This window comes from Eptesicus fuscus, chromosome 9 (assembly GCF_027574615.1).
Source record: "Eptesicus fuscus isolate TK198812 chromosome 9, DD_ASM_mEF_20220401, whole genome shotgun sequence".
Taxonomy (NCBI): Eukaryota; Metazoa; Chordata; class Mammalia; order Chiroptera; family Vespertilionidae; genus Eptesicus; species Eptesicus fuscus.
In genome coordinates, this window is record NC_072481.1 from 21,538,943 (window position 1) to 21,563,740 (window position 24,798).

Genomic DNA, 24,798 nt, shown 5'->3' on the forward strand with positions numbered 1-24,798 from the left:
AAGAAATACCTGTAAGGCCAGAGTGGCCGGAAGGAGGGGGAATCGAAGTGGGAGGGGGCGACGGGGTCACTTGGTGTGGTGCCCTGGATTTTACTCTATGTGTAATGAGAATCCACAGGAGGGTTTCAATGGGGGAATGGTTTGATTTGAGTCCTGGGAATGTCCTAGCCCAGTGGTCGGCAAACGGCAGCTCGTGAGCCACATGCAGCTCTTTGGCCCCTTGAGTGTGGCTCTTCCACAAAATACCATGGCCTGGGCGAGTCTATTTTGAAGAAGTGGCATTAGAAGAAGTTTAAGTTTAAAAAGAATTGGCTCTCAAAAGAAATTTCAATCAGTTGTACTGTTGATATTTGGCTCTGTTGACTAATGAGTTTGCCGACCACTGTCCTAGCCCTTGGACATGCACTTTTCTAGAACAAACCAGAACAAAGGCATCTTGTCTTCATGGGGGTGGAGGGCACAGGTCAGGAGACCCTCCATCAGCGATTTGTAGCTGCACTAAATCTCCTTTGCAGGGAGGTGTTGGACAAAGGCTGCCTTGGAGAAGTGGAGATGGGATGGTGGTGACTGGATTGATTGGCTTATTCCCTCAAAGTGTTGATCCAGGATTACTGTCAGGCTGCGGGCAGGGTCTCTAGCAGTGTCCCTGAGGCTCAGCCCTGGAGTGTCTCCCTTTCAACATTTTCATTCACAAGTTGGCGGGAGACCCGGAAGAGGAGCTCATCAGACATGCAGCTGATAGGGAGCTGTGAGGGACAGCTAATGCCACGGATGACAGGCTCAGGATTCACCGCCATGATCCTCCACAGGCTGGAGTGATGGGGTGAGCCCCAGCGTCCCCGACTGCATTCAGGTGGAGGGAACGAAGCCCAGCCTTGGAGCGGGGGCTGGGAGACCTCGCTGAATACCATCCCTGGAGAGGAAGCAGGCTGGGTGGGAGGAGGTGGTGATGGCAGCTGGATCCACTGGCATCCCTACCCCAGCCTCTTTACTTTCTTGGTGACAAGGACCTTAGCCTCTTTCAGGCTCACTTTTCCCATCTGTAAAATGGGGATGATGCTGTCTATTGCCCAGGGGTGTGGAGAGGATTAAATTTGAGCACATGGATGGATACCTGGTTTGCTGCCTGTAGTAAGTCTAATTTAGGAAATCTATTGATATATAGCTTGCTTTGTAAGGTGTGGGGTTTTTTTGGTTGGGGGGGGAGGGGGGAGGGTGGGGACTGATCTTTCAATTGTCTGGTTTCTGTGACTTGAGACTCATCTGTTCCCCTTGAGAATGAGGATGGAGAAGATGCAGGGGGATCTAAAACTTGGCAACCTCTTTAGTCCAGTTGTCCCCGTGGACACAGGGTGAGAGTGAGGCCTATTTATAGGCTAGGTCTAGACTTGGGAAGGAGGAAAGGGAGTAGGAGAAAGGACGGGGAAGAGGGAAAGAAGAGAGAGGATGGAGAAGAGAGGAGTGTGATAGTGCAGCTGGCCTTGCCCCACGCCAGCCTTGCTGGCCTCCAGAGCTTCCAGGCCAGCCCCCTCCCGCTAAGACTCTCAGCCAGGGTGCTGGCTGCGTACCAAGCACGGTATCAGCACTGAGCTTGCACATGGGTATCTCAGCAACTTCTTATACTACCTGTGAGGGTGAGTGCTGCAGGTCTCAGACCCCCCTTACAGGGGGTCCCTGAGGTTCTAGGGTCTGACAGGAATCGGGCTCAGGAGTGGTGCCTGATTCCGAACCAGGTCTGTCTGGCCGGAGTCTGCCCTTTCCTGGCACTGCTCCCTGCCTCCTGACCTGGGGAGGCTACATGCAGAAGGCACGGCTGTCTCGGGTGTTGAAATAGCAACACATTCCTGTGTCGTTAGCTCTTCCACATGCACCCAAGGGCCCTGGCCACGCAGCCCCTTCCGCAGGAGCCTTGAGCCTCATCTGGACCCGGCAACCAGGGGCTTAATGCCCAGCACAGCAGGAAGCCGCTGGGACTAGAGCCCGTGTCCATTCTGGTTGGTTGTCAGCTGCAGTGTAGTGATATGTGAGCCATTGTGTGTCCCATGTGTATGCACATCAAACACACATAGGTATGTGTCTGTGTGCACGTGTGAGTGTGCATGTGCTCTTACACAAAGAGCATTATGGGAAGGCTGGATTGGATTCTGTAGTCACTGTGGGACTCGCCAGGCTCTCCGAATGGGCTGGCAGGAGCGTGTGCCAGGCCTCCCCAGCTGCAAAGCTCCACTCGTGAGACACTTTAGTTTTCCCCTCTGATCTCTTCTTTGCCATCTTCACCACCCTCTCTCAGGGCCAAAGCACTGAGCAGTTTCCAGAATGCTCTGTGTAGACCACCTCATCCACCCTTCTCGGGAGCCCATTGAGTAGGGAGAGCAGATGGTCTTAAACTGGGTGGTGGTGATTCTCCTGGGAGTGCCGAGGAGGAAGGTGTCCCCTTGTGAAGGATGCTGGTGGGGCATGCTGGGCCACGAGCCAGGCCAGCAGGATTGCCACCCTCTCCGACACTTGGAGAGAGCCAGCAACGGAGCCTAGAGTCCATGAGACCATCAAGCTCCATCGGGTTAGTGCCGGCCATCAAGGGTCCAGCTGGGGGCCAGAGTCTGAGGTGCAGGTGGAGGTCCATGTATAGATACAGGTACATGCTTGTGACTCTGTGCAGGGACCAACCATCTGCTGGTGCTCCTAGGAAGTGGGGCCGGGTCCAGAGGCCTTGATCTGGGCAAAGGGCCCTGCCACCCAGGGTGGACCACTGGGCCACAGTATGGAATCCAGGATTCAGGTGCTCAGCCAGGCGGAACAGGTGTAGACATACTAGCTGACACTGTGTCACCCGTACTCTGTGCCAGACGCTGTCCACAGTGCTTTGCATGTCTATGATATTCCTGGAAACCAGATCAGGAAACAGGAGTACCAAGATACTGAGCAGACTGCTCAGGGTCACACAATGGGGAAGTGACAGAGCCCAGCATGAGGTCCATCTGTCCTCTCCACAGTCCCTTCTCTCACTCTGCCACTCTGCAGCCAGTCCTCAGGACTTCCCAGGGCTCAGCCTCAGCACTCTGAGCCCATGCTCAGAGCCGTTGGCTCATCCCTGGCCCTTTTGTTGCTGTCTGTTTTGCTTCAGGTCCTGTGCACGACTGAATAGGCAGGAGGGAGGGATAAACTGAAATAAAAGCTCAGCTCAGCCCAGCCAGCGTGGCTCAGTGGTTGAGCATCGACCTAACAACCAGGAAGTCAGGGTTCGATTCCCCATCAGGGCACATGCCGGGGTTGTAGGCTGAATCCCTAGTGTGGGGTGTGCAGGAGGCAGCCAATCAATGATCCTCTCTCATTGATGTGTCTCTCTCTCTCACTCTCCCTTCCTCTCTGAAATCAATAACTATATATTTAAAAAAAAAAAATAAAAAGCTCAGCTCACTTAGCAAGTAGTAATATCGGGAGAGGACCGTAGTGTCCCGATTCCCAGAACCACACTCTTGGTGCTGGGCCTGCTGGTGTGGTGTAGAGACCTCTTGGGAGTCCCAAGAAAGCAATCAGTTCCCCTTACCGTCTCTAGCTCCTTTCCCTGGGGCCCGGCCCTGCAGCAGAGCCACCCTTCCCGAGCAGGCACTGAGGCTCGTGTCTTTCTGACCTGTTTGCAGGGCTCTGGAGTTCAGCAGTGACAAGGACGAGATCTCCCTGTTGGTGGAGCAGGAGTTCCTGAACCTGACCAAAGAGCACCTCATCCTGGTCACGGAAAGCTCGAGGGATCTGGAGGCCGCCGGCTCTCCGGAGGGGCCCGGACAGCCCGCTCCCTGCCTTCTCACGCCTCCTCTGGTGGTAGGCAGCAGGGAGCGCCCACGAGCCTCTGTCATTGCCGGTGACAAGCTGCTGGAACCGAAGGTGGCCGTGTCCATTATCGGCAGCAGGCAGGACTGCGATTCTGCCATGACCACGGTCACGGGCATCCTGCGTGCTGCCAAAGTCAAGCGTGCCAAGGGGACAGAGGACGGGGGCCATAGCCTGGGTGCCTCCAACTCGGAGATCAGCAAGCTCCTGGCCCAGTTCCCACTAAAGTCCAAAGAGACCTCCAAGGCCCCCGACAACAAGGTGGTGGTGGAGGAGACGCGTGTCATCAAGGATTTCCTGCAGAACAGCATGTTCAGCGGCCCCCTCCACAGGGAGCCCATGGGGCTGGGCCCCTTCCTGCTGCTGCCACCCTCGCCGCCTCCTGCACCCACTGACAAGCTCCTTGAGCTCCCTGTTCAGAAGAGGCAGCTCCCAGTGTTTGCCAAGATCTGCTCCAAGCCTGAGGCGGACCCCAGCGTGGAGGGGCACCACTTGATGGGTGAGTAGGGCTGAAAGCAGGGCTGGCAGGTGGGCCTGCAAGGAGGAGAAACTCACCAGAAAGCCAACTGGGCCGCAGCGGTGCACGCGGCATCTTCCATCTCCGTGCAGAGTAGGACGGACGAGGTGGCCTCTCTGGTGGGTGCAGCGTTTTCAGTGTCCGTGTGCCCCCGGGCTGGGTGCCCGTGTACAGGGCACAGCTGATTCCAACGTGTTTGAGAAGAGGGACAGGCACATTGGGCACCTGACTCATTTTGGAGTCCACCGGGTGTCCAGGGTACACTGAAGGAAACTCTTACCCAGCTGAGTCCTGGGTGGAGCTGCAGAATGGGGACTTTCAGCCAGTCAGGGGAGAGATTTGATTGGCAGCTGGCATCATTTGGCTTCTAATGGAGGTGCCCTAATGAGGCCTGGTCCTCTCTCTGGAGCAAGGGGTGAATATGTAAATTCTCCAGGTACAGTTGAGACCATTGGCCCTGGAATTTGTTCCCAGCACCTCCAAGGCAAAGTGCATTTCCACCCCGTAACTGAGGAGTCAGCCTTCCCAGGAGATGCAGCCACCTCCAAGTTTCCCCATCCCACTCACAGGTTCTACAGATTGTGTCTGTTCTAATTCAGCCACTCAGGTAGGATGGTTCCAAGAAGGCAGACTGATGCAGGGGAGTAAGCCAAAAGGAAATTTATCCCTGTTCCATGAGCATGAAAGGATAACAGACATACCGGTATTGGGAGGCCCAGATCCATGTTCCTAAGGAAATAGCAAGGTGGTCACACTTGAGGACATGCTGTGTGCTGGAGCACTGTTGGAAGGCCAAGGAATCAGAGCTGTGCACAGCAAGCTGGCCTCCAGGTCTTGGGCAGGCCTCTAGGAGCCAGGGGGCTCTTTGGGGACGCTGGGCAGAATGTGTGAGAGGATTAGCCCTGCCTGGAGAAGGGGGCTTTTCTCCCACCCCCTTCTCCAGGAGGCAGGCATGGCTATCTCTCCACCCGCCCTCCCCAGCATTTATGTGTGTCTGTGTGCACCAATGTGTGGGCAAAGGTGTGAGTGTATTGGTTCGAGAAAATGCAGGTGTGGCTGCATCTGAGTGTGTATATGTTTGTGTGTGTATGTCCGTCCTATGTGTGGAGTTGCATACATGCGAGTGAGTCAAAGGAGTGACAGGCGGAAATGTGTGTGTGTCTGGGTACACAGATGCTGGAAGGGGGAGTTTTGGAGATGAGCGAGCAGCAAGCATGTTTAAGGCGACCAAAGGTGTGTGAGAGAGACTGCAGGTGTGTGGCTCTCTGGGGACAGGGCTATTATTATTAGTGGGTATTGTTATTTCAGTGCACTAGCTGGGGGCTAACCTCAGCAACCAGAGAAACTCTTGGAAGGGACTCTAGGGACATGTTTTGCTAAAAATGTCATTTTTCTCCTAAATTGACTTGGGCTAGAGCAGCTCTCTCCTTGGCTGGGATGGCGCTAGGAGGACAGGCCCAGTCCTGCCCAGACTTAGCCCCGAGGTCATTGGGCTGGAAAGAAGTGGGGGAGCAAGAGCTGGAGGGATCCGATCCACTCCCAACACTGAACACAAGTTCCCCTGATACCGCAGCTGCTGAAATGATCCAAGGTGCCCGCTGTGTATCCAGCACCATTTCCCAGCCATGCTTCATGTAGACCAGACCCCCAGGCTGGGGAAGGAGTGAAGGGTGCTGGGAGGGCCCAAGCCTCTCCCCTGCTTCAACCAAGCAATGGCTTCTTAATTTGGTTTGAAGAAAGAGTCCCATTCCTAAAAAGGAAGTAGAGGTGAAGACCATCGCTGCAGAGGGTCCTGTGATGGTCCAGACAGTGTCCTTGCCCTGGGGAGCTCTGGGTCTATTTGGAGAGAGACCTGAGCCTGGCACAGACCACATCCCGTGACTCACTCTGTCTCCCCGATGACTCCTTGCCTTGGCCTGCAGTCACCCATTGCCTGCCGTGCCCTCCTCCTCGTGCCCCTGGACGTAAGGCCTGGCTGAAGAGCCGCTTCCTTCTGGAAGCCCTCTGACCCTCTCAGATAGAAGCACCCTCAGCCACCCTCCTCTCCCACTGTGTCCCTCTGTCACCTCACAGTCCCCATCTGCCTTGTCCCGGAGCTATTTCTGGGTCTGTCTCTCTCTTCCTCCTTGTTGTGAGCTCCTGCAGGGCCGAGGCTGGCTCTGACTCATCACAGTGTCCCCAGTACTCAGGTCAGGGCCTGGTGCTGATGAGTGAGCTGAATCACCTGTGAGCATCAAAGCAGAACCAGAGTCCACGATGAGGGGCCAGACTGTGGCTTAGGCCACGTGTCTGTGGAAACTGGTGTCTCCCCCACTAAGCCAGGTGCTCCCAGTAGGCAAGAACTGTGTCCAGGTCACCTCTTACCTAGAACCTGACACTATGGAGGGCTGGAAGGAAGGAAGGGAGGGGAAAAGGAGGAAGGGTGGAAAGAAAATAGATAGAAAGGAAAGGAGGGAAGAGGGGAGGGAGGAAGGAAGGAAGGAGTTCATGAGAATTAAAGACCAGAGTGGACAGTGGGCAGTGGGCAGAGGGCAGTGGACAGTGAAGGCATCAGGATATTGTGATTGGACTTGGCTCTGAGAGAGACACAGAATGGTCTGAGCCTGAGGTATGTGTAGGGAGGATCCATCACTTAGTCTAAAGAAGGTGCTCTCCCCCCCCTGCTTTACCTAACACTTGGCCTTCTAGAATCATTGATTCAGTTTCCCTCCTCCTGCAGAACGAAACTCAGGCACCAAGGAGCCAACCAAGGTTCGAGAGAGCCTCTTTCTCAGTCAGTGGCCCCAGAGCCAGAAGGACATCTGTGCTGAGGAAAGTAGCAGTGACCCCGGGGGATCCATGTCCATCGCCTTACCAGCCAAGAAGTCCGCGTGGTCCCCTGAGAAGACCCTGTTCTATGAGTTCCTTGGGGCCACCAAGAACCCAGGCGGGCAGCTAAGGCTGCGCAGCAAAGAGGTGGATGGGCTGGAGCTGAAATGTAAGCCGAACCTGCCCAGAGGAAGTCGGTAGAAGGGAGGTCAGAAACCCTCACAGGCCCTAGGAGTGGCTCTGCCATTCAATGGCTGTTATATCCATGGGCAAGTCACTGTCTTTATCTGGGTGTCAGTTTCTAAACCTACAAAATAGGGGAGATAACTTTCTCCCTATGTCCCTTATCTGGACTACAATTGCTAGAGAAATGCTGTTGGCTTTGAGAGGTCACATGGGTGTTATTGGGGGTCAGTTCAAACACTTAGTCAGGTTAGACCTGACTAAGTATATCCCTTCAAGTTGCCCAAAACAAAGAAAAATCCATGCTTCAGATTATTTGTATGTTGAGATTACTTATGTCCCTGCTTTATCTCCCTTGCCCTCCTACAACTGTTTTAATCAAACCTACTTTTCCAAAAAAGATGTCAATAAGGGGAAACTGAGGCCCATCTCTGACTCTATAAGCCCACAAGAATTATTGTAGAGGGAGAGAATTAAGGATTCATATTCTGAAACAATTGAGCCAAATCTCATTCATTCAGACTAGTTTTAGGTCATACCATAGTGAATCATATAATGTTTTTAAAATATACTATATAATAAAGAGGTAATATGAAAATTGACCATTACTCCAACACACAAGATGGCCACCCCCATGTGGACACAAGATGGCCCCACAAGATGGCCAGTAGGGAGGGCAGTTGTGGGCAATCAGCCAGCAGGGGAGGGCAGTTGGGGGGAACCCAGGCCTGCAGGGGAGGGCAGTTGGGGGTGACCAGGCCTGCAGGGGAAGGCAGTTGGGGGGGACCAGGCCTGCAGGGGAAGGCAGTTGGGGCCAACCAGGCCAGCAGGGAAGGGCAGTTGGGGGCGACCAGGCCTGCAGAGGAGGGCAGTTAGGGGCAACCAGGCTGGCAGGGGAGGGCAATTAGGGGCAAATGGGGCAGCAGGGGAGCAGTTAGGCATCGATCAGGCTGGCAGGGGAGTGGTTAGGGGGTGATTAGGCTGGCGGGCAGAAGCGGTTAGGGGCAATCAAGTAGGCAGGCAGGTGAGCAGTTAGGAGCCAGTGGTCCTGGATTGCAAGATGGATGTCCCTGTGGGATCGGGCCTAAACTGGCAGTTGGACATCCCCTGAGGGGCCCCAGATTGGAGAGGGTGCAGGCCGGGCTGAGGGACAACCCCCCCACCCCGTGCATGAATTTCGTGCACCAGCCACTAGTATACATATAACAAACTGTGCAAGGTTCTCAGGGGGCTGCTTTAATAATTTGAAAAGAATGACTTCTAGTGGCATAGCAATTGCTTCTATAAAACTGGATTTTTATAAAGTACTTGAAAGAATTTGGTTTTGAATGTAGGTGAGATGTAGTCCTAGCAATCGGGTTTATTGTGTGCACTGCGACCCGACACTGCCTCCTTTACTAGTGAGTGATGGAGAGAGAGGCTCCAAGGCAGACCCAGCTGGGCGTCTCAACCCTTCCAAATCGGCAAGGTGTGAGTGAATGGTGTTTTCCTATAGCTGGAAATTCACTTAAAGAACCAAGAGGAGCTTAGAAAACCTAATCTCTGAGAATATTAATCCTAGGGACAGTCCTGCTGAGGGTGTCCTGGCCTCTGCCTTCCTCAGCCACTGAAACCTCTCCTGTGACTTACAGTTAACCCACCTATGACAGCGGGGGACAAGAACAACCTCAAGTACACAGGGAACGTCTTCACCCCACGCTTTGCCACCACCTTGACCTCAGCATCCCTGAACCAGCCACTCTGGCTGAACTTGAACTATCCACCTCCGCCAGCGTTCACAAATCACTCCACCTTCCCACAGTATCAGGTGAGTGAGCGGGTTCTGGGCCTGCTTTCCAGGCGGCCATCCATGCAGGTTCCCACCACAGAGGAGCTGCAGCTAGCAGGATGCCTAAATCACAGAGAACCTTGACACTATTTAATTTCTTCATTGTGGCCACATCAGACCAACTACTACTTAGTGCACACACGCTCATTTTTACTTATTATATTTCTCATTTCTTTTGTCTGATTTCCAGTTCACTCTGGGCTAGGTATTCCAGAGCTGCATTGCTAGCTCTGGCTGGTTCAGTGCTCGGGCTCCCAGGATAGGATGACAGCCTAGTCCTTCTTCCCCACCCACTTCCTGTGACTTCCTTTATAGTCAGATGACATGCATCCTAGATTACTTGGGACAGTTCCAGTTTAGGTCTTTTGTCCCAGAATAATTATGAATAGCACCCCTTTCACTCTCAAGTGTCCTGGTGCGGATGACAAATTATATGGTCACTTCATTGAAACATCTGAGCAGATTTCGCTAAGGCGGCACAATGCTTGGTCTTGGACTCAGAGCTGAAATGAAATTAGTAGCCAGGCAGACACAAAGGGATGGTGAAACACTCATAGCAAGGTTGGAAATTTTACTCACAGAACTTATTATTCAGGGAAAATGTGGTTTCTGTAGTTTGTCTATTTAATCTCCCTTAAGAGCTGCCGCCCACTGGGTGGAAGGAGGAAAGAAATCAAATAAATGTCCACTCTGGTTTAAACCATAGTCCAATCCAATAGCTTAATAATCCCTTGAGGTAGTGCTCAGCTTGTCGGAAAGCTGCTCAGTGTCTAAGATTCCTGTCTCCTGAGCCCTCCCTGGCTCCTCCAGCGTGGCGTGTTGGTGTGTGGGAAAGGATGGGAACAAACACCAACTTGTGGGCCAGGTTCTTGAGAATTTGCTGCCCGGCAAACCCCACACAGGGCAACGAGAGACAGAAATTTGCGGGAAGTCTTCTGGTCCTGTCTCTGTGCCCCTCCCACCACCCTTGGGCCCTGTGTCATTTCCCCCTTTACAGCAGGGGGAGAGCTGTCTTCCCAACTCCATATACAGCCTCTCAGAGCCGTAGCCCCTGACTCTTTTTAAAAAATATATATGTTTTTATTGATTTCAGAGAGGAAGCGAGAGGGAGAGAGAGATAGAAACATCAATGATGAGAGAGAATCATTGATCAGCTGCCTCCTGCACGTCCCCCCTCCCCCCCCACCCACTGGGGATCAAGCCTGCAACCAGGGCATATGCCCTTGGCCAGAATCGAACCCTGGACCCATCAATCTGCAGGCCAACGCTCTATCCACTGAGCAAAACTGGTTAGGGCACCCCTGCTCTTAAACGGAGCTAAAGGAGTTTAGCAAAATCTCTCTTTTTCTCTTCAAAAATTTTTTCAAGACTTTTTGTTTGTTTCCTTAAGAGAAGAGTGCCCACCCTCTCCTCACATGGGACAGAAGGCCTCCTGCGCCACTGTCAAGATGATCATGAATTGTGACCTAAGGGAAATCAAAGAGTGTGCTTTCCACACCTCTAATGCTGTCCCTGCACAGGTCCCTGTTCGTGTGCTCACAGATTCAGCAACCCCGTCAGCAATGTTCGTCCACGCGTGCTCATTCACTACTCAGCCATTTCTTCACCTACTCACTGACACGCTCATTTTTACTTATTATTTGCTCACATATTTAAATAATTGTAAAAACCTTTGCTTCGCACTGACTGTAGAACAGCGTTGGCAAGGTGAGGGGATTCAGAGGTGACTAAGCCAGGAGCCACCTCCAGGCCGGCACTGTGTGGGCACCCCCACTGCAGACAGAGAACCGATGGCATCGTTTTATTTAGTGTAAACCAGTTCCTCTATTATGCACTCTCAGGGCTCACCGTGCAAAGCTGATTCATCATGGTTTGCTTTGTAAAGTGCAGATAATATCTTTTTGCTATGCTGACTCCTTCTGACTTGACCTTTTGGAATGGTGAGATTTGGATGCATATTTTTTTTTTTTACATTAAATGTATTGGAGTGACATGGGTTAATAACATTATCTATGTTTCAAGTGTACAATTCTATAATACATCATCTGTATATTGCGTGGTGTGCTCACCCCCCAAGTCTAGTCTCCTTCTATTGCCGTATATTTGACCCCCTTTATCCTCTTCATCCCCCCCTCCACACCTCCCCCTCTGCTAATCACCACACTATTGTCTGTGAGTTTGTTTTGTTTGTTCATTTGGTGCTTTCTGTTTTATATCCTCCCTGTGAGTGAAATCATATGGTTCTTTTAAGCATGAAGGTCCTTTGTCTTAAGAGATGCAAGTGTTTGTGTTGCAGGACTGACTCTGGGTTCCCTGGCTTCTGGGCACAAGCGGTTGGAGGCCCTGGCTGGTAGGACCCCTGGGTCTTGCAAGGCAGTGTAGGCGCTGACTGGGCCCAGTTGACTGTAGAAGTTGACCCCCCTCCCCGCCCCCACAGGTGGTAAAGAAGGACAGCATAATTTACCTTCTCGCAGCTTCTCATCATCAAGGGGCCTGGGATAATAACAATAAGTCAGGTTTGCAATCAGCAGACATTTAAGGGAATCCTGCTGCTTCCAAACTGTATGGCCTTGGGCAAGTTAGGCAAATGCTCTGAGCCCCGGTTTCATTATAATTACAGCAGCCGCAGCAGCCATTTGATCCGGTTGTAAGGTTAATTGAGTCCATGGACGGGAAAGAGCTTTGTAAAACCTAAAGTAGGATACAGGTGTTGGTTTTTATTATTATTCAGCTCTGATCTCCCTAGAGAACAGGGTCAGGAGCTCGCAGACCTGGAGACAGAGAGGAGAAAGGGGGAACAATTTATCCTACTCTCTTTTCCTGCTTGTCATAGGAGTAAAGGTGAGGTCCCAGATCCAACATATTCCGAGCTCCGCTGTGGAGGAAGGCGAGCCTGGAAGACTAAGTCCCCAGTACCAGGAGCTCCAGAGGCTCCTGGGCTGCTTGGCAGGAAGGAACTCTGCTCCCAGTTAAGGAGGGAGGCTGCATTGGGAGAGGCCATGGCCCCAAGCCAAGAAGAATGAGTAGTTTATTTACCCTTGCTTGTGATTTTACAGAATTGCAAGTCAAACAACTAGAAATGTCTTCACAGTCATATAGTGTTGCTTTTAGAGGACAGAGCAGGGATGGGCAGCTGTTTGTCTTGCACAGATCCTAGGGGTAGCCTATCCCAGCTGGCCTGGGGAGGATGGCAGCCTGGAGGCATTGGCTGTGCAGAGTGCTAATGGGGTGGAGGGGTGTAGGAGGGAGTGAAACAGAGGAGCTACATGGAAACCCTGGCTTTGGAGCTCACTGAGGGCTGGGAAGAGGCAGGGCAGCCCCATCTGTCTCCCTCTCTGCCCAGGTTCAGGCCATGGCCAGAGTGCAGGAATAGGCTGTGGTCACAGTGGTGAGTGGGGCTGCGAGAGGACGTGTGCTTTCAGGGGCCTGGAAGAGGGGCCCTTGGAGAGTTGGGAGACTTTCCCCAAGACCCCATATCAGGACCCCATGGCTCTGAGTCAGCCACCAACACGTTGATAATTGGCACAAGGAGAGCCCAGAATTGAGGCAGCATCCAGAGTGAAGAATCATCTGGAAAGACATCCTAGTCTAGGGATGCTTTGAGTATTGAGCTGATTCTTAGGAGGGGACTCTGGATTGGCAGGGAGAGGTAGTCTGAGACTGGAGGGGTCCTGGGCTGCCCCATCCACAGCAGCTGTTCTGCTGTGCATGCACTTTGTGTGTGTGTGTGGGGGTGGGGGGGTGGGGGGGGGGGGCGTGTACAGTGAGAGATACTAAAAAATACCTAACATATGCAGATTCCTTGCTGAGTGCTTGGCACTGTTCTGAGCCCTTTGAATGCATTAACTCGTTCATCGTCACACCAGTCCTCATCATAAGGTCCAGAGACAGGTTTGGTGGGCATATAGACAGACAGCAGCAGAGACCCAAACTAATACCCTTGGGTTCACAGTGGCACATTTGTACACGGAAACACACAACTGCGACACAAAAGGAAGTACACATGCAAATGTGCTTAAGTAAGCAGGTGCAAACTGACACACGCACACACACAGGTACATGGATACCACCTGTCTTAGGGCAGCAATGGGGTTGGGGAAAGTAACTTAGAAGAGGAGTGTAGTCAGCAATAAAGGGAATGTGGCTACCTTCACAGGCTTTACAGTCTTGGACACACATACTTTTATAAACAAGGGAAAAGGCTCAGAGAGGTGAAGTGACTTGCCCAAGGTCACACAGGCAGATCTGGGATTTAAGAGGCAGTCAGGCTCCTGAAGCTCTCTCCTTAATTACTCACCAAGAAAGCAGTGAATCCTGCTGAACAGGCTTCCTGTGTGGTGTGAGTTGTGCGTGCCTGGCCTGATGCCAGCTGGACCTGGCAACCAGGGGGTCTGGCCTGCAGGGCGGTGGCATGGAAACTGAGTTGAGTGGCTGCCCTTTGACTGGGAGCCCCTCACCCCACAGTACTGAGCCTCTCCTTCTCTCCCCAGGGCCTGTACCCACAGCGGGCAGCCAGGATGCCCTATCAGCAGGCCGTGCACCCCCAGCTGGGATGTTATCCCCGACAGGTGAGTAGATGACCTCTCACCTTTGTCCCAGCTCCACGAAGGCCTTCAGGCCAAAAGCCTGGTCATTAGCCTCACCAGCCATACGTTTTGGCCCATCCGTGGACCAGAGTACACACAGATACCAGCATGCAGGTGGACCCAAACAGGCGTCCCCAGGTGGTAATACAGCTGGCACTTACAGGGCCCTTGCTGTGTGCCGGGCCCTGGTCTAAGGTCTTCACCAGCATTAACTAATTTAACCTTCACTACCACCCTGAAAGGCAGGTTAGAGATGAGGAAAACAAGGCACAGAGAGATTAAATAACTTGCTCAAGGTTATAAAGTTGTCATATAAGTTAGCTTAAAAGGCCTCAATATCTCATAGACTTTCAACAATAAATACTTTTCACTCACGGTCTGTGGATTGGCTGAGCCGGGCTGGGATTCGGTTCAAGCCTGTTCCGTGCGTTCTCCTTTGGGTGTGTGCTGACGATGTAGTAGCTTTTGCTCCTGCCACAATGGGTGACACCCAATGTCCCTGGAGCCTCCCTCCATTGGCCAAAGCAAATCACATGGCTTTGCCCAGCATCAATGGGGCTGGGGATTCTTGTTCCGCCCCTGGCGGTTTGTCAGTTGAAATACAAGACACCCAGTTAAATTCAAATTTTAGATAAGCAGTGAATAAAGCTTTGGTATAAGTATGTCCCAAATATTGCATGGCCCATACTTATACTAAAGTATTATTTGCTGTTAATTCATCCATTTGAGATTAAATGATATGCAATTCTACTTTAACTGGATGCCCTGTGCTTTTTTTCTGCTAAATCTGGCACCCCCTACTCCCATGGGAAGGTTGGGTGAATATCTGCTTGGCAGTATCACAATGGCAGAACTGGAGTTTGACCTTGGGCAGCCTGGCTTCAAGGTCTGTGATCCCAATCATAGTGGTTTACTGACTCTTATACATACATATAGAGAAATACAGTATCAAAATAAAGCAGCAGAGACAAAAATACAAACACAGAGACACAAAGATAGAGTTCTGTACATGACACTGAGCTGTGTGCACACCAAACACAAAGCAGCATGCCCAGAGATGCTGAGTGTCTTGGGAGGGGCGTGAGGGAGTGGGGTGAGGAAAGAAGCTTGGAACCTGCTGCATGCTCGGGCTGGCCTTGCACCCTCACACACAGGTAGACAAGCCCCACACTCAACTCACAGACTCCTGGGCCTCCCCTCTCTCCCCAGAGAGCCCCACCCTATTTCTGCAAACTGCACCTCTGACCTGAAGTACGTGGAATGTTCCAGAGGGTAGAGAAGGGACACAGGTATAGATTACTTTATCCCATGGACCAGGACTGCTGCTTTTTCATCAGTGGGAGCTTTGCATCCTGAGATGCGGAGATGACAGGCAGTCTGGTTCACAGAGTCTCAGCCACGTCATGTCCACCCCACAAGCAGTGATACCATCCACCTAGTTCCAAAGAGAACATTTCCTGACAAAGTTATGTAAATGCATTTATTTGAGAAGGTAATACAAGAACATGACTCGTAGAGGCAATCACTGATACTGGTTCCTTGGGTATTTTCCCCGTGATGTCTATTGATACAAACGTCTTTGTACAAACGAGGCCTTCTGGGCACACTATTCTCTCACCGCTTTTGTCAGCAAAGCGTCTGTCATGCACCTGGTTCCAGAGCAGTATACACAGCTCTGTTTTATGGCCTTTATCAGTTACATGTGGTTAGGGGCACATTTTTGAATAAAGCTTATCTCTCATGTCCGTCTCCTCCCAGGTCCCCTTTTTCTCCCCGACTAAGGAAACTAGGGGTATTATTGGCCACGCTGACCTGGGAGGTGCCTCCCTGGGTTCTCTCTGAAAGCTCTCAAATCTTTCTGACCTTTAGCTCATCATCTTGGGGTTTTGGTGCCTATGTCCAGCTTCACCAGATCCTGTACATCCACTGGGAGAAATATGGGGAGGTGTGGGGAGGGCTCAGGGCTCCAGAGGGGCAAGCACAGAGGTACGAAACACTAAGCAAGCGGCTTAACTTCTCCGAACCCAGTTTCCTTGTCTCCACAATGGAAATACTAGTGGTCCTACCTCACAGGCTGGTTGGGGTTTAAATGAGAGAATCCATATGAAGGGCGCACCCTAAGCTCTCAAGCGGCGCCAGCCTCTGTGAATGGTGCATTAGATGAGGCTGTGCAGGGTGAGAGAGGGCTGTCCACGAGCTGAATCCCTGAGCAGCCTGGACCCCAGGTTCTTGCTATTGAAGTGGAGGCCCGGCAGCTTCCCCAGTTTGGAGGCAGCTTGCCTCAGCACTCAGGAGGGTGGACGCAGCTCTCACAGGGGAGGGAGGGTTCCCTGACATTTGGAGCTGTCAGGGGGGAGTGCAGTGCTCGGGATGTCATGAGCTCCATGTCCGTTTAGGTATTCAAGCAGACACTTAGAGGTTTCTTCTTTCCTCCTTCCACTTCCTCTCTCTTTCCTTCTTGCATTCACTCAACAGATGTTTATTGAGCAGCTCCTGTGTGCCAGGCACTATCTTTGGACTGAAACTATATTAGGAAATAAGGCAGATGGGGTCCCTGCCTTGCCAGGGGCATGATTGTAGGAGCCCCATTTTTGGTGGGAGTATGATCCAGGTGGTCTCCCAAACCCCACTGAGTTCCTATTTTGCTCTAGGGTTTAGGCTGAATTCCATTGCCTTTTTTTGGCCCTTTCTCCTGGACTCACACTGTCCAATATAGAAACCACTAGCCATGTGTGGCTACTTATATCTAAATCAATTAAAATTAAGTAAAATGAAAAACTCAGGTCCTTATTCACATATCACATTTCAAGTACTCAGTAGGCACAAATGGCTGGCGGCTGCTGTGCTAGGCAATGCAGATATAGAACCCTTCTAGCACCCAGCACAGGAATTCCCACTGGGCGAGGCTGTCTTATACTTGGACCCTGTTGAGGGCCTGAGCTAGAAGCCAGGGATGTTTCAATCTCAATAGCTTTTTTTGAGATAGTTGAAGACTTAAAGATGAATAAGGGGCTTTGAGGATGGTTACTGACAGAGGGAAAAGGGGATGTAGGGAAGAGAATGGAAATGTTTATTTGCTACTTAGTATGTCTCAGACTCTTTACTTACATCAGCTGACTCAGTCCCCAGACAATGGAGATAGCGTGCCCATTTTACAGATGAGGAAACTGAGGCTCGGCTAAATTCAGTCACTTGCCAAGCTCACGTACAGAAGTTGAGCCCTGTGCTTCTACCATCCCAACATGTTGCCTGAGAGGCACAGGGTCGAGCGATAGGGCTGGGGTTAGGGTTAGGGTTGGGGGAGTGATGCTTTGGAAGCGGTGGGCTCTGCTGGACCTCACCCCTCTCTCCTCTCTGACCTGCAGGTGACACCGTACAACCCAGTGCAAATGGGACAGCAGATTTTTCGCTCCTCCTACACCCCTCTGCTGAGCTACATCCCCTTCGTCCAGCCCAACTACCCGTACCCTCAGAGGACACCTCCGAAGCTGTCCACCAACCCCCGAGACCCTTCCCCCATGGCAGGAGATGGGCCGCAGTTCCTCTTCCCCCAGCCGTATGGGTGAGTCCTTGGCCTGCCCTGGAAGTCTAGCTTAGCACTAGAAAGCTGCTGGACAGGGGAGGAGAGTACCCGGGGCCTCACTGCCTGGGGGATGCCCCCGATCTGGATGCCCTGTGGGTCCTGGAAAGACCTGGTGTGGAGGCGAGCAGGTGTGGCCCACTTCATTTCGGGGCTGCGCTGCACAGCCCATAGTGGTGGCACCCAGCACAGCAGGTGGCGGGTGGTGGACCTGGCGCATTTGCCTTTACCAGTTCCCTTGGTTTACAACAGGCGGCCAGGTAATCCTCTTACAGCTCTCCCCCACTCACTGCCCTCTGAGCTCCTCGCCAGGCTAATCTCCAGAACATCCCATTGACTTCTCAGCGGGCCCTGCCGAAGGATCTGCCATGGCTTATCAGGGCTGCCCATGCCTTCCCACCAAAGTACCCCGGACAGCAGAGGAGAGGGGTTTAGCAGCCAACAGCCAACACAAACTCGACCTGTTGGCCGAAAATACCACACAAATTTTCCATGCTGGTTAGGTCATACGTCTCTGTTTGTTGTTTTAATGTAATAACACTGAACCGCTCACTCCCTCTCAGCAAATCTTCAACTGATAGGGACGTCCTGAGAGGCGGGCAGCCGGCTCCTGCGGTTCCGAGTCTCCCGGCACACACCCTGGGAAGCGAGTGCCCCGTTTGAGGAGCTCGGTTTGTAGAACTAGGGCCAAACTGTAGTGTTGATGTGTGTCCCCAAACTCTCATCCTTTCGAATCAGCGCTTCCCCAAGTGTCTCCTGTAAAGGAATAAATGCTAGAAAGAGGTTTCTGTAGTCAGATGTGTTTGGGAAAAGCTGTGTGAAACAAAGGTAAACACATTTCGTAACTGTTGGAATTCTCAGATCATTTAATTTCCAAGGGTGCCTGGAAATGTCCAAAAGGGTAATCAATAGTGTTATTTTTACCCAAACCCCACAACCCTGTTTTTCTCTTGCTTTCTTTTTTCTTTCATCTTCTCTCTCTCCTCCTTCCCTCCCTCCGTGCCTCCCTCCCTCCCCCCTTCCCCCTCCCCCTCTTCTCTCCTTTGCTCCCCATTTTTCTTCCTTTTTCTTGTAGGGCATATCAAAAAGCTCTGTATTAATTCACATAGTTCCTATGAATTTAGCCTGGGGGCGCATAGGTGATTAGGGCATAGTTCCCCCCTCCCGAGAGCAGAGAGTGCGTGAGATGTGGGCACAGTGATGTTAGAGCTGTGACAAAGTGAGGACCACCAAAGTGGCAGAGGATGAGGCAGGACCTTTGCTGGGTAGACAGTGAGCAGTGATTGGAGAAGGGCATTCCAGGCGGGAGAAGTGAGGCCCTGGATTCCAAGGTGCGTAGCAAGCTTGAGGCCTGGGCAATAAAGGCATCTGGTTGAATGATTAGATTCATCCCTGAAAAAGGTGGAACATAGGATTGGAAAAAGGAGGCTGGGACTGCATTCCTAAAGGCTCCTAGCTGCTAGACCTGGGCATCTGATGCAGATTGGTGCATAGCAGAATGACCAGATGGGCTGGAGGGCAGAGAAACAGGAGGGGAGAGGGGGCGTGGTCTGGATGAGAGCTTCTCGGCTCCCTGGAGGTGAGAGTAGATGAGAAGGCAGAGGGATCAGGACAGACTACCGGCAGGCCAGCAAACTTCCCGTATTCCACACTGTGACTCTGGGCTCAAGGGGAGAGAGCTGTTAAACTGGCTGTATGTACTTGGGAGGGAGCGTGACACTGAGGTCTCATTAGTCAGCACTCTTGGGAGCAGTAAGAGTAGAGGGTTGAGACCCAGTTGGTAGCTGTCTATAGGGACTGGGAGAGGAAAAGGAGTGAGCAGGAGCTTTAGGAAGAAACAGTCTTAGAAGCGGGAGGAAGCCTGGTGCCAGGTGGACACATCGTGGGCAAAGGCGCAGAGTGGCAGGAGTGGTGGCAGTCAGCAGGTGGAATGGAGGCTGCTCTGGGCAGGGAAGACCTGGAGAGTGAGGTCGGAAAAGTGAAGCAAAGCATGTCGGACTCTGTCCCCAGAAGGAACAATTTGTTCATTCCAAAAACATTTCTTGAGCATCTTTTCTGTGTCCAGCACTGTTCTAGGCACTGGTTACTGGAGCAAACAAGAACGTTTTCCTTGTCTCATTCCAAGGGGAGAAATAGGCAGCAAGGAAATAAACAAGCGGCACACAGGCCAGGTGCTGGGGTTGAGGGGAGAGGGAATGGAGGGAAGTCTCCTGAGCTGAGATCTAAATGAAGTGAGAGAATGAACCCGGCATGTATGTGGGCGATGAGCAGTCTGGGCAGAAAGCAGGGAAAGTGCAGCCGCCCCACAGCGGACTGTAGCTGGCGCACAGTGAGTGGGAAAGAGCGAGTGGGTGGAATTGAAATCAGAGGAGTAGCCATGGCCAGACTAGGTAGGACCGGTAGGCATGGTATGGGGGTTTTTAAGAACAGTGGGAAGCCACTAGGATGACTTTCAAACTGGTGAGGACGTGCTCTAGTTTTCTATCTAGAGAAGACGACGTGGGCTGAGGTATGAAGCATGGGCTGTGGGGTCAGAGCCACCGCAGGGGTGCAGGAGAGGAGCTTTTGTAGCCGTCTGAGGCAGAGGTGCTGGTGGTGGGGACCAAGGCAGTGACAGTGGGACAGGAGACTGAAAGCTCTGGAGTCTTTATTGTCTTGGTGGAAGGACTTAGGGATGGTTGGCTGTGGAATGCGGGAGAGAGGAATGGAGCATGATCCCATTTATAACTTGAGTGACTGGATAAGTGGCGATGCCAAACAGCCAAGGTCAAGAAGGCTGCAGCGACGATCTGTTGATCAAGAGTTTGGTTTGGGATATGCGAAATCTGAGATGTGAGGGGAGCCGCGAGAGGCAGATGGCTGTATGTGAGTCTGGGGCTCAGGGCAGGGGCTGGGGCTGCTAATAGAAACCTGGGAGTCATTAGCATATAGATGATATTTAAAGGCTTGGGATGGGATGAGATCGCCCAGGGAGTGCGTGTACATAGAGAAGAGAGGAGGCCCAAGGACGGGCCCGGGGCCTCCAGCATGTGGAGAGGTTGCGGAGATGTGGAGGAACCAGCAAAGGGTCTAAGGTGGGGCTGCATGAGGTGGGAGAAGATATGGAGGAGAGTGTGGAGTGCAGGAAGCCAAGTGACGAAATTATTTCCTGGGGCAGAGAAGGAGGGGACACAGGGAGATGAAAACAAGATGAAGGCACTTTAGAGGGGAGCAGTGAGCACAGCAGTGGTGTCCGGGTGGGGGGCTTCCAGTGGTCCCAGATGGAACAAGGTCTAAGAGAGGCTGCTCTGGGCGGGAAAGGATACAGGACCCAGGTGGAGAGTTTAGTCTCAGAGACAAGGAGGGTCAGCGCTCCCTCTGGGTCAGGAGCAAAGGAGAGAACCAAGAGACTAAACCATACGAAGTGGGAGAGGAAGGAGCAGGTGGCTCCATGTTCTCAGGGAAGGAGCAAGGGAGCCCCCCCACCCTTGGTCAAATCAATTTGCATATTTAATAATGCAAATTATTCAATAGACACACAACTTATCTTTCAAACAACAATATTGAGTTAAAAGGAGCATAAATAATAATTTACTAGAAATAGCAGCATAGAAACTGTCCCAGGCAAACCAGGACAGGTCACCGTGCTCAAGAGGCAGCTCAAGTCTGCCTTCTTCCTCCAGGAAGCATTCCTTGATAACTCTCCAAGTGGACTACCTCTCCACATGGGCTACCTCTCCACATGGGCTACCTCTCTTCCTGGCCCTCTAGTGTTCCTCCTGTCCAGTCCATGCCCTTGGCAGTTGATCTGATCAGAAGATCTCAACATGAAAAGGGCCTAGATGCATGGGGTGTGGTGATAAGATGCGAGGTGTGCCCTGAGTAATTTGTCCCTGGGAGTTATTAAATGCGAAATATTGGTTATGGCTTTTATTTTATAAATCAGAGTAGAATCCAGGGTATCTCTATAGTAACGTCACTGCCAATCATTTATATTCCAATCTGATTTTTGAAAGAGAGAAAAAGAGGTGCGGTTACTGCCAGCATTAATTGCTTATCAGGCACCTGCCTTATGCCAGGTCCCAGGCTGGGCTCTGGGTATGAAATGGTGGGGAGTCCAGATAATGTCGCTGCTCTCATGGAATCTCTTTTAGTGAGAAGGGAATTAAACAAAATCTGAAGCCTAGTTGTCCAGGGACACTTGGCAAGCAACAGATACTGATAGAAGCTGAGGCATTACAAATTAATGCGGTTTGTTCCCATTGCTCCTCTCCCCCACCCCCATCCACCCCGCTCCACCTTTGTCGTTTTGTCAATTCATGGCACAGTGCCATGCTTGTGCACATCTCCTGTAATATGCATCTACCCGGCTGAAAAGTGACTGAGAATCCCTGGATTAGACTAAATCTAGTCATTTGCTCTGCTGCAATTCATACTGAGCTCTGTCCCCATTCATCCAAAGCATCCTAGCAGATGGGTGACGAAATTGCAATAGGATCCCAGAAGTGTGAGTAAATGATTCCATCTGGAACAGGCAGGGAAGGTTTCACGGAGGAGATGGCTTTTGAACTCTCGATTGAGGTACACCTGGGAGAAAAAGCATACGTGTGCGCATTTCTGCTCTTGGAGGGTGAGGCTCCGATCTTCTTAGCTCTTCCTTCTCCCAGGGTCTAGCAAACTCCCAGGCACTCGGTGATGTCTCATTGCTCACTTCTTGAACTGGTTCTGAAACAAAGAGCCTAGGTTAGCCTGGCGCTGATGAGGGGAGGAGCCCTGGCATTGTCTGGACTCCTAGATCTCACTCGGGGACTGGGATATGGCCTGATTTCTCTGTTGTTGTGGAATTTCCTAAAGGACAGCCCTGGTCCTCTAAGGCAGGTAAAGTGGCTGCAGGACCACAAGGAAGGTGCTCTGATTCAGAGAGGCTCCCTACTTTGTGGTTCTGGACATGATGAGGGCATAGGCTTCATAGAAGTAATCCCTACAGACTGCTGGGGGCTTCCTGACCTAAGTAAGTGGCAGAAAAAGCTCTTTATTGTCCTCCAATTATATCCGTTTCATATTTTATTTTCCCACAGCCATAGCACTTTTATTATGCTAGAGCTTTTAGCCTCCAAGCCTGTCATGATCGTGACAGTCTTTGACAGCCACAAAATTAAAATATTACTTTTCCTAATATCTCCACCAACATTATGAATTTCATCTTGACATCCATCATCTTTCTCTTCCAGGTTCGGCTCGTCGTCTGGTGGGCCCCTGCTGAATAGCCCCTATTTCTCCTCCAGTGGGAATGGCATAAATTTTTAGATCTCCTCCTCCTACCTTAGCCCTTGGGTCAGGGCTAAGGGCTCTGGAATTCTGGCTGCTGCAACAGCTTGGTAGGAAGTTTGGAAAGCCAAGGTTCTGACCAGGTCGCAGACAGAAGACAGCAAGACCAGACTCATCTATTGACCAACACTCATATACACATGGCCCAAACCACACCCCGTCCCCCTCAGCATCATACTCACTTGCTCAACTACTTATGCACCTGTATTTAGCTAACAAGAGTGATTTTTGTTTTTGTTGTTGTTGGTAAAATAGAAGTAAGACACTTAATTTTAGAAAGTTTGTATTTTATGATAAAAGTATGAGCTGCTTGAAATAGAATGTGTCTGTTGGTTTGTTTTCGGTTTGCTGCTATTGTTATGTTCTGCATAACCTTCATTGTTCATTTTCCCAATGAGACTCATCATTCAGTTAGGACAGGAAGAGAGACCACGAGCTGGAGTCCTAAAGTGCTGGTCTCTAAAAATGGCATCCCAGAGGTCCTAAACTTGAGGGCTACTCTCTTGTATTTTGTGATCCCTTCACTTATCAACATTCCCATTTATGTACCTCAGGAATGGATGAAAAAGAGATGCACCCTCCTCTGTCCTATCAGGTGATGGTTTTACCGAAAAACTCTCTGGACACAAGATGGGAAAGTGTGTCTTGGAAATGAACTAAAAAAATAAAGCTAAATGTGACAGTCATGACTATCCAGTGGTTGTCTATCAATGCCACACTCCAGGTCAATCTCAAAACTGCACCTAATGGCACTGCTCTTGGATCTATCTCAATCAACATGTTTTTTTCTTAATCCTTACCCAAGGATGTGTTGGTTTTTTTAAAAATTGATTTTATAGAGATAAAGGGAGAGAGAGTCACATCGATGTGAGAGAGAAACATCAATCAGTTGCCTCCCATATGTGCCTTGACCTGGAATTGAACCCGCATTTGGTATACAGACAACGCTCCAACCAACTGAGCCACCCAGCCAAGGATATCTCAATCAACTTTTATCAGTGACTTGAATATGGACATTGAGAGCTTCCTGACCACATTTATGGAGGACACAACTCGGGGAAGAGGAGCTGACCGGAACCAGTTATGCACATGTACTTGAATTCTTCTATTCTCTAGCCATTATAGACGTCACTAAACAACCGTCCCCTGAGCCTGGACAAAGCCACAGAATTATTCTCCTCACGGTGGTCCAGGCAGCCATCACCGATCAGGGCTGGTCTATGAAATGAAACCCATGTGCCATTCTTTGGCAAACTGTAACAAGATGAAATGCAGTAGAAGGTTAATCTAAGTACCGTACTTTCCGGCGTATGAGATGACAGGGCATATAAGGTTTTCCTGGGTTAAAAAGTTGTTTTATACGCCGGAAAATACGGTATATTGGACTATATTGATGGGATTAGATATAATGGATTAGATATATTGGACTACCATATTTTCCGGCATATAAGATGACTTTTTAACCCAGGAAAATCTTATACGCCCAGTCGTCTTATACGCTGGAAAATACGGTACCTACTTTGGGGTCTAAAAAATAAAATACGAATATACAGATGGACCAACACTGTCAATTCCAAGTTGCTCTATCCCCAACCTTGTGGGTCACATGAAAGCTCAACCCCACCCTGACTGAGGGGAGAGCCCGGTCTGGGGAAACTAGGAGCTTTAATCCTGATAGTAATGAGAAGCTGGGGTCTGGAAGCCACCCATGTCTCGGCATGCGGGTTTAAGTCCAGTACCCACAGGAACATTTCTCTTGCCCTCACAGTGTGACACCATTGGCCTCACTGGCCTTTGTTTTTTGAGGGGGGGAGTCCCCAGAAACCGTTTTCTCTCCCAAGTTTTCTTAGGACTTAGGCCTCTTCCATGGTATAAGTCTGGGGCACACCCTTGGTCCTCTAGCCCTTCTCCAAGGCTCACCCTACTTTTAGTATATCACTTTTTGTTGTTGTTATCCTTGATTCAGTCTAGATTCTCCATGGATTCTGAGAGACACTGGTCACTAGAATTTCTCACAAATGCAGGAGCCCCTTTCTTCCCTGAAAGGCTTTCTCATATTATACTTTCAGGTATTAACTCAGGCTGGACCGAAGTTTTCTACCCTCTCTTGATCTCAGTGTTTGAAGGCAAAAGAGAGGAAGAGAAAGAGCCTGGATTTGCC

At 51.0% G+C, this 24,798-nt stretch overlaps 1 protein-coding gene across 1 annotated transcript in view; it reads left to right on the forward strand.

Annotated features, from left to right (window-relative positions):
- Positions 1-23,200, forward strand: part of C9H1orf94 (chromosome 9 C1orf94 homolog) — a 36,755-nt gene extending 13,555 nt beyond the window's left edge. Inside the window, exons 3-8 of the mRNA XM_008156971.3 lie at positions 3,642-4,327; positions 7,065-7,322; positions 8,968-9,143; positions 13,655-13,732; positions 17,116-17,312; positions 22,541-23,200. Coding sequence (XP_008155193.2) covers positions 3,642-4,327; positions 7,065-7,322; positions 8,968-9,143; positions 13,655-13,732; positions 17,116-17,312; positions 22,541-22,616 — 1,471 coding nt within the window. The 3' untranslated portion in view covers positions 22,617-23,200. The remainder of the gene's footprint in view (positions 1-3,641; positions 4,328-7,064; positions 7,323-8,967; positions 9,144-13,654; positions 13,733-17,115; positions 17,313-22,540) is intronic.
- Positions 23,201-24,798: the final 1,598 nt, after the last annotated feature.